This window comes from Fukomys damarensis, unplaced genomic scaffold, assembly GCF_012274545.1.
Source record: "Fukomys damarensis isolate Sample0158 unplaced genomic scaffold, DMR_v1.0_HiC HiC_scaffold_31, whole genome shotgun sequence".
NCBI lineage: Eukaryota > Metazoa > Chordata > Mammalia > Rodentia > Bathyergidae > Fukomys > Fukomys damarensis.
The window spans coordinates 17,466,708-17,476,393 of record NW_022900943.1 but is presented as its reverse complement, the minus strand read 5'-3'; the positions used below and the strand labels follow the sequence as shown (position 1 = coordinate 17,476,393).

General features: G+C 47.0%; 1 protein-coding gene and 1 long non-coding RNA gene across 9 annotated transcripts in view; one reads left to right on the top strand and one right to left on the bottom strand.

Moving 5' to 3' along the window:
- Nucleotides 1-16: 16 nt before the first annotated feature.
- Nucleotides 17-9,686, bottom strand: part of Pip5k1b (phosphatidylinositol-4-phosphate 5-kinase type 1 beta) — a 411,290-nt gene continuing 401,620 nt past the window's right edge. For all 7 annotated transcript variants that reach the window (XM_033757714.1, XM_033757716.1, XM_033757715.1 and 4 more), the window contains one exon: nucleotides 17-171. In XM_033757714.1, coding sequence (XP_033613605.1) covers nucleotides 169-171 — 3 coding nt within the window. In that variant the 3' untranslated portion in view covers nucleotides 17-168. The remainder of the gene's footprint in view (nucleotides 172-9,686) is intronic.
- Nucleotides 7,006-9,442, top strand: LOC104849432. 2 transcript variants are annotated; one of them, XR_004514882.1, is made up of 4 exons: nucleotides 7,006-7,098; nucleotides 7,530-7,622; nucleotides 8,856-8,941; nucleotides 9,087-9,442. It is a non-coding gene; the product is annotated as an uncharacterized LOC104849432 (long non-coding RNA). The 2 variants fall into 2 exon arrangements; XR_776746.2 differs by lacking the exon at nucleotides 9,087-9,442 and having other exon boundaries at nucleotides 8,856-9,005.

Genomic DNA, 9,686 nt, shown 5'->3' with positions numbered 1-9,686 from the left:
GGACCACGGACCACGGCTTCCCTGACATTTCTCAGACTTCGAAGTCCAGTTGATTTTGACTGTGCATAGCCAGGGCTCAGCCATGTCCCTCCGGAGAATACTGGAGTACAGACACTTCTCTCCCACTCTGTGCTCAGGACTCACCCATGTGCTTAGGTGGTTACCATTTTACTGCGGGGGAGAAAGAGAGTGAAAGCTAACGTGAGACAGAAGAGTTGGTATCCATTTATAACTCGCCCTCATGAGTAGCAACACAAGTTCATAATCTCTCCCACCAATCAGTGCTTGGAACGTGTGCAGGTAGAGAGGGGGTACACTGGGCTTGGGGTGCTTTTGCAATGACTAGCGGAGCACGAGCTTCCCTGGTGGATCCGCAGGTCACACGCTAATTACACCAAGTCTGAACAGGGTTCGGTCGCGACTGCATCACAGCCTTGTGACAAAGAGACGGAAGAAAGCAGTGGTGACACACTCCTGCCCTGCCCACCCACGCACAGGGCTCAGGGCATGTGCTGTGGTACGGCAGACCTGAAGCCAAACAGGAAGACCCAAACAGTCGAGTTCATGACTGCTATGCTCACGTCCAAGCAACACCCCTGGGGCTCGGCAGTAAAATCATGTCCAGCAAATGTTCAGCCCAGGGCCAGGGATTTAGCTCAGTGGTTCTAGCGCCTGCCTTGCAAGTGCAAGGACCGGAGTTCAATCCCCAGTACCCGAAAAAAAAAATCAACCTAAAATGGTAAACATTTAAAATCAGAGCCAGCCGGATCAACCTGTGACAGAGTACCCTGAACGTGTGGGCAGGTGGTTACCACTTTCCTTTCACATCCAGATACAATGGATAAACTCGAAGTGTCACTCGGGCAGGTGTCATTTCAACCAGCCGATTTTTGTTTGCATGAGGTACACTTGTACATCTATTTGCTTTATGTTGACTATTTTTTGCACACTGTTTTTTGGTATTGGGGATCGAACTCAGGACCTTGCGCTTGCAAGGCAGGTGGCGGAACCACTGAGCTAAATCCCCGGCCCTTTTGCACACTTTTTAATTTAGCATGTTGTATTTGCCTTTGATGTTTGTTTCTGGTGAAATCTAATAATAATTTCTGGTTATTTTCCTTTACTCATTTATGTTTATTTGTGGAAAAATAACCTATAATTTTGTGCTACAGTTTATAAAAACTCTCACTATAAGTACAGTAGATATACTTTACACTTCTCCAGAACTCAGAGATATTCTTTTACTATACAAAATGGACATGTTTGGGACACCGAGACTGAACAGCAAGGAAGACTGCCGAAGGTACACAAAAGAAAAAACTGAAAATGGGAGAAACGTTCGCATATCAGAGAGGAAAAGTCTGTCATAGAATGGAAAGACAAAAGAGACATCTCCTTATTATCAACTATTTATAATACAGAAGTGATAAAACTGGAAAGAAGAAATGAAACTAAAAAAAAAAAAATTCTAACAGTGGTCGGTGATTCTAATCCTTCTATGGGTGGTGAGGGCAGAATTGACCTACACCCAGCAAGCTATCCTGTAACCACACAGTGAGGGAAAATGTTACTGAAAAACACTTACGCACCTTCTGGACTAAACAGTATGGGACTCATTTATTGTGTATTCAAAACAAGGGGGTTCAGAAAGTCATTTACGATTGAGATTAGGTCCAAGAGACCAAATAACTGAAAAGTACGGGATAGCGAAACGCCCACCAGGATGCCCATCATTGAGGTCTCCACCAGTACCCTCAGTGTGCAGAGATTTTATTAAAATTCTACCACTCACAGCAAAAAGGAAAGCCCAACATGACAGCGTAAAGTGTATTGTTCAAAGAAATGGGATAATACAAAAAGAATCTGGAAGGAGACTAGATACTATATCCAGATTGTAACGCTGAACTGTATATTGAGTGATTCAAGATATACCGTACACAGAAAAATTATGGAATTTGATAAAACTGTCATTTTCATATTTCCTGTTATATCATCTTATAGAAATTGATGAAAAATGCAATTTTTTGTCATCTTGTATTTAAATAATTGGACTGGTAACTGGTTTAACTTTCTAACTGTTGTGGCCATGTGACAGTATGCAAGTTACCTTTCCTTTAGCCTCATTTGTTTCATCTGTAAAATGGGAGCAACAAACTCTATTTTATAGGGTCCTTATGAGGAATAAACTTTTCTTTTCCTTTTTTTTTTTGTTTTTTTGAGACAGGGTCTCACTATGTAGTTGAGACTGATCTGGAACTCACTATGTAGCCCAGGCTGGTCTCGAACTTGCAGCGATCCTCCTGCCTCAGCCTCCCAAGTGCTGGGGTTACAGGCATGCGCCACCATGCCTGGCTGGGATAAACTTTTCTTTAAGAGACCGGGTCTGCTATGGTTTAGGTCTAGAGTGTTCCCCAAAGCCTTATGTGTTCAGAGGTGCGGCTGGAAGGCGGCTACATCATGGGGACGGGATACTCATAAGTGAATTGTTCAGTGGATTGGTTCATAGCTAAATGTGCTGTCATTGGTGGGGTCTGGTGAGAAGAGGGAGGTCACTGGAATGAGCTGCAAGGTGTAACTTTTCCCTGGCAGCGCCCTCCTCTCCCTGCTGTCCTTTTTGGTACTGGGGATCGAACTCAGGACCTTGAGCTTGCCAGGAAGGTGTTGTGCCACTGAACTAAATCTCTGACCTGAAGTTTCTCTCCTGGCTGTGGGTGTCAGGTGTTGTGCCTCAGTGACAAAGAAAGTGACCAAAACAGGGTCTTCCTATATGCCCAGGCTACTCCTGAACTCCTAGGCTCCAGAGATCCTCCTGCCTCTGCTGGTGCACACCACCACAACCAGCCTGAATAAACTTCCCTATGGGGAAAACAGAATGCACAGACACAGGACATTCACAAACACGTGTATCAGAGCTGGGCTGCAGAGGGAGCTCAGTAATAGAGCAGGTGTGAGGGTAAAATCACCACCAGCACTAGCACCACGAACCACCACGACCATCACGACCACCAAGACAGGGAACTAAACAACACACACACACACACACACACACGGAACGAAGCCCGGCATAGGCCAGTGCTTCCCGAACCATGCAGAAAAGGGATGGAGCTGGGACTGCAGGTACTGTGAAGCCCAATGCCCTCAACTAGAGACTGAAAAACTTGATTTACAAAGAAATAAATCTGAAAAGTTTTAGGAAAGGAACTATATCAAATAAAGGGAATTCTACTTAGTGGTCAATATTTTGTCATGTAATTTGAGCCCTATGTGGGTTGCAATTTTTCTGACTTAGCTGTTTTATTTTATAGTTAGAGCGCTCCCTCTTAGGAGTCTAGGTTAGAAAGGTTTACGTGTGAGGGCTGGGGATTTAGCCCAGTGGTTCCACCACCTGCCTTGCAAGCTCAAGGTCCCAAGTTCAATCCCTGGTACCCCAAAACCAAAACAGCACAAAAAGAAAGGTTTATATGTATAACATGTGGGGGCATCAGAAGGTGAGTGGTGTCACTGCTAAGGTGTCATCCTTGATTCCTTGGCTTGCCCACCTGTGTCTATTACCCTGACACTGTCTCTCAACCTTTTTTTTTGGGGGGGGGTTGTACTCAAAATGGAACTCAGGGCTTTGCAAATGAAAGATAAGTGCTCTACCAGCCCTTTGTTAAACTTTTACTTTGAGGCAGGGTCTCACTAAGGTGCCTAGGCTGGGCTGGAACACGCAATCCTTCTGCCTCAGCCTCCTGAACAGCTGAGATTACAGGTCTTCAACCTACTGTTTTGAAAATATGTTAAGCCAATAGATTAAGATCTGGAAAGTGGTGTGAGAGGATCTTCGGGGAGAGATGAAAGGCAGGACTTCATACAAATCAGAGTGGCCAAGGTACATAGCACTAAATAGTACCATGGAGTACCCATAATCCTCCAGTTCTTAACCTTGGGGTAATATCTTTTTTCTTTTGTGGTTCTAGGAGTTGAGCTGAGAGGGTCACACACACGCTAGGCAAGTTATATCTAGCACGGAGCCATGCCTCTAGTACCTAATGTTCTTTTTTTTTTTTTTTTTTAAAGCTCTAACTACACTGATTTTGGTCCTGGGGCCCATGGAAGCGAGAGCTTTCCATGTCTGGTCTGAGGCATCCTCATTCTGGTTTTAGGTTGAAATTCTTTGTCACAATATCTCTGAGGAAAGCATCAGATTTTCTTCTGGGTATCGAGGACTTTACGTCCCTTATTTTGTTTTCCTATATCACCAGCAATTTGTGAATTCTGTTTTTCCCATCCTCCTCTGTGTCCTTTGTTTCCTGCTGTTCATATTGTTCTGGTCGCTGTTCTAACACAAAAACACGAGCTCATGGTGCTTTCCTGTGCCCACCTCAGTCCAAACTCACAGCATCGCCACAGATCCAGGCGAAGGCTTCACAGAGGCTCAGCCCAATGCGCCTGCTTGGCTCTGGTTCTCCAACTGCTTTCTCAGAGACTGAATTTCAAAACGAAGTCAACACCATTGTGCTCTAGGAGATCTAAAGTCTTTTTAATTTTTAAAATAAGAATCATTTTATTATATTCATATCTACCCCTATTATGCACAAGACATAACCACCTGATCAGAAAGTGGAGAATTTGTCTTAGTGTGGGATCCCAGTAGCAAGATTCCAAAACTCACCACTGTATTCGGGAGGCAAATGAATACACACCCTAGTGCTGAACAGATCAGGCCAGGGCTGAAAGAACACAGTAAAATTACATCACCACACTGGAAGGATCTTGACGGAGCTGAGGTCTACATTTCCTGTCTCTCTACTTAGAGACTTGGAAACAGAGGTGCATCTACTCATGGACCAGGGCCTGAGGACCTCAGCCAGGAAGCCGCAGGGGAAAGGCAGACCTTCCACTGTCCTTGAGGGTCTGCAAAGTTCAGGCGAGGATGGCCATCATGTGCCTGGTCTGGAGAACTGTGGGCAGTTGGCAGCGGATGAGTGCCAGGCCCTGCCAACCTGCTGGGACCTTACCGCCAGTGGGGGGCTGACTGGCAGCTAACCGGCAGCCTGAGGGAGGAGCTGGCACTTGCCTCCCGTGTCCACAGGATGGATTTAAGATTACAGTGTCTTATTTCAAAACTGCTAGCACAGCGGCCATATTTTAACACAGTTCCCTGCCTGATTAATTTGTTTGCCAAAGACCCGAGAGAGGCCTGAGGGCACCGATGATTTACGCAGGCTGATGATTCTAACGGGACTTGGTGGCGCTCCAGGGATCCCTGCTGACTGTAAATCCCCGTGGCTTTCTGACCATCTAACGTCACGCAGCTCTGGAGCTGTAGCAGAATCCACTCTGACCCCTGCTTCTGCCAGGCTTGGAAAATGCGGGGACCCACATGGGGCTGGCGTTGTGAGAACAAGGCCCCACGCGTCCAAGCACAGGAACCAGAAGCAAAACCCCCACCAAGACTCTTTCCTTGGCAGCTTTTCCCTTTACGAAAGCACACAGTGGCTGTTAGGGGCTAACTGTCCTAAAACTCCTGTGTGGAGGCTTTCACTGTCAGTACTTCAGAATGTGACCTGGTTTGGAGACGGGAGGTACTCGGGTTAAGATGAAGTCATAGGGGAGGCCCTAGTTCAGCGAGCCTGGTGCCTTCCACAGACGGGGGATCTGGAGAGACGCACAGAGAGGGACCGCGATGTGCACAGACACAAGAAGATGGCGTCCACCAGCCGTGGAGCAGGCTCGGGTCAGATGCTCTGCTCACGGCCCTCGGAGGGAACCAACCCTGCTCACCTTCATCTTGAACTTCCGGCCTCTGGACCATGGAAGAGATAAGTCTCTGTGGTGTAAGCCGCTTACTCTGACTCCTTGTGGCAGCCTCAGCAAACCAGTACAGTCCCTACCCCTGGGATTTAGAAAATCTTTTCTTCCCTAAAGACTTGCATTTTGTTATATTCCACTTTATCCCCTCCTAGGGCTTGTGCAAGGCCACAGTCACCCGGAGGCTGGAGACACGCGGAGGCACAGAGACTAAGTGAGGGTCCCCAAAGGCTGGGAGAAAGCAGGGACTTTTGCACCCTGTATCTGCACTTTGGTAAATGCGCACTAAGCAGGAGAAGCAGCATTTTCTGTGTTGAATCTTCAAGCTGCCCAGGGGCCCTTCCAAGGAGACTCAAGTGGAACCGGCCTTGATGGATGAGAATGGCATGCTTGGGTCTGAGCAAAGCAGCCTCCAGTTGGCTGGAAAGGTGTGAGATGCCTGGCCGTCTGGAGAACATGCCCCCTGCGGAACCTGCACGCTCCGCCCTGCAAGGCTACAATGAAGCACACGAGTGGAAACAGTCGTCTCTTGAGCCGCACATTCACTTATAATTAGGTTTCAATTCAAGATCCTCAAGGACTCCTTAGCCCGCCCCGGGGCAGAGCCGCCTTCTCAGCGGTAGAGGGCACCAGTGTTTGCTGAAAGCAGGAGGTGGACCACAAGCCCAGTTCTCACCGTTTGTTTATGGCAATACGGTTCATTTTACTTTGCTTCTAGATCACAGAAAAAGTGCACTTCGTTCTAACTGCCGAGTCTTTTAGGAGAGGAACCTTGAGGGAGTGACACAGAGGAACTGCAGGGTCCTCGGAACTAAAGGACCTTGTGAACAAGCTCAGTGGATGTCAGCCCTGAATGTGTGAACAGCTTCTTAAAATACCAAAGCCTTCACCCACCCTGAGGGTTCCATTTCTAACACACATTATGCCCCCAGCTAGGAACTGAGTCTGTTAATGTAGTCATTTACCTGACACCTTTTTTATAATGAATCCAAAGCAATTTGGAAATATCTACCCAACCCCACAGTAACTTAGCTAGGGAGAAGGAAAGTGAACGTGAAAATGGAGGCTTATACGCGAAGGAGCAACTCACAGGTCCCCAGGAAGGCCGCGGGATGGGTTAACAATGTTCCTAGAAAAGTCTTCTACCTGGGACCTCAGAACCCGACTCTCTGTAAATAGGGTCTTTGCAGGCATAATTAGTTAAAATGAGGTCATAGAGGAATAGGGTGGGTCCGAATCCAGTGACGACTGTCCTTAGAAGAAGACAGCGTGCAGAGGAAGAGGAGGCAGATGAGGACCATGCAGGTAGAGAGAAGGAGGACACATGGAATCCCCAGCAGCTGGAAGAGGCAGGGAGGGATCCTCCTGAGCTTTCAAGGGGGCTGGGTGCTGTCCGCAACTCCATTCCTGGCTCCAGACTAGGGGGTGATACGTTTCTGTTGCTGAAGCCACCAGTTTGTGCTAATCTGTCACAGGAGCCTCAGGCAGAGACAAATCCAGCGGAAGCCAGGCCCCACATCTCCACCCCCAGGCCACCCCATGCCATCCGTCGCACTCACTGGGCTTTAGTTTTCATTAAATGAGCAGTCCTTAAGCACTGTTCCATTCTGCCTCAGAGACCAAGAGAGGAAATGATAGGGCCAAAGACAGACCTATTTACTAGGCCCATGAATGCGACGTAAATTCCTTTTCCTACAATGCTCAGCTGCTCCTCATCTGCTATTTGTTTCCTGCAGGTTAAGGGCCTCCTTAGACCTCCAGTTCACACCGTCAGCGAGTGCACTTCCCAGATGCTCTTCTCCCTAGAGATGGAAAAGCTCAGCAAAACGGTCAGCATTGGCTTCCCATGGCAAGGAAGACAAATGGAAACCGGCAAGAGAAGCAATAGGGAGCATCCGCAGGAATGGGGTTCAGGGGAGAGGCCAGTTTTAGGAATCAAAGAAAGAAAAATAACGGGGCCACCCCCGGGGGCCTGGATCAAATGGAGACTCAGGCAAACTGAAGAGTAGAACTAGCTTTGAATAAGGTGTGCATGGAACTGGCCTATGAGACCATGACTCACTGCACAGCTAGGACACGATAGGAAAAACCCCGGCTACCACAGCCTAGCAAAGCGTCATTCAATCCATAACTCTGGGCCTAATTTAACTAGACGGCCAGGACCGTAGGCCTTTACAACTCCAATGTGGGACATAACCCTTTAGTAGTTTAGTGCTGTTAGAAAGAATCCTACAGGTGCCCTCCTAATCCACATTAAACTAAATCCTGTGCTGTTCTACTTCAAGGACAGGATTTATCTGTAGATGCTGTGAGGCCTGGACAGTGAGTTCCATTTTCCAGCTCTTTTACATGTTTTAGAAATACTACTTGGTCAGTAACTTTAGGGACTAAGCAATCCTGGAAATAAACCAAAAACCTTATTTTACCCTTTGCAAGTTTCAGTTCTCAGCAATGCGGTCACTGGTAGAAAGAAATGGTACCTTCACTGCCAAAGCTGGTGGCTGCCTTTTCTCCTTTCTACTATGCTCACTAAAATCTACAAACGCCTGAGCAGCATCTTTGGCTGGCGGAAAGGGCAGCTCTCTCCTACGAAGCAGTAGAACCGCCACTCTTTCCAATGATTCCGATGAACCCCCGACCCCCACCCCACCCAGCCCCCAGCTCAGGCCCAAACAAGAAAGGATTAAAGAGACCCACGACTTCACTTGTAAGTCCTTAACCTCAGTGCCAAGGGACTGAAGTCCAGAAATGAAATTTTTCCTGCCAAAAGTTCCAGTGAATTTTCTAAGACTCCTGCGACCTAATTGAAAGTGTTTTTCTTCCTTTTTTTCCTGAGGCTTTCCCCATACAGATTAGTATGTATGATAAGCTGTTAATCATTTTCGCTTCCCTGCCATCCTTCCTCCCATGATCAAAGAGTATTTATGAACCACCCTAAAACACATTAGATAATCAAGCTGTCCAAGAGCTCCCCATCAGAGCCCCAATCGCCAATGCTGGTGTGCCCAGAAAATGGCTTAACTGTTTTCCTTCCTTCACTCACAGCGAGTTTTGCATTTCAGCCATCTTCTTGAGGTGCAGATGGAGATGAAAGGACCCATTTCTGAGAGGATGTGAATGTGGAGAGAGGAGAAGGAACAGGGCATAGGTGAAGATCTGAGTAAGACAGAGGCAAGGACTGTGTGACACCATCTCTCAAACTTCTAGATCATTACAGATTCAGTGCCTTTATCTCCCCCTTAGCCATCCATCCCCAGTGCATCATGCAAAGACGCTCCCACTCCATTTTTCAGCACCCGTGGATTTTGGGGTTCTCTTCCCACTGACATCAAATTGCACTCTACATCAGATGAACAAGCTGCCTCAGGAATTAAAATAACAGCCACAGCGACAGCCCCCATGCCTAAGGATATCCGGAACCATGCAAAAGTGAAATCTTGCTCCATTATGAAGCCCGTGTGATTGCCCATTTACATCTGTACTGTTCTTTTAAATACCCTAATCTGTGTCATCAGCTCAGCATTCAACAGGAAAAACATCTTTGGTCACTGGATAAAGTCATCTTAAAAAACATCTCCCTTGATTTGAACATTTGTGAATGATTCAGAAAGCTTGGCGTCCACAGTGTGAGGGTGAATGGCCTTTTGAAAGCAGGGAGGCTGGCTAGGTATACGGAACCTGAGCAAAATGCATTAACACAGTTGACGGCATAATCAGCTGCCTTCTAGGTACGATCCCTTTTAATTTCATGTAAAATCACAGAAGAGGCAGAATAGCTGCCCTAACTCACACACACATGCTGTGTGGGCGAAGCCTTGGAGGAACATTTCATGTATTATCTGATGTGCATAAATCGTTTTGGTTAAAATCGACTTTTTTTTTTTTTTTTTTTT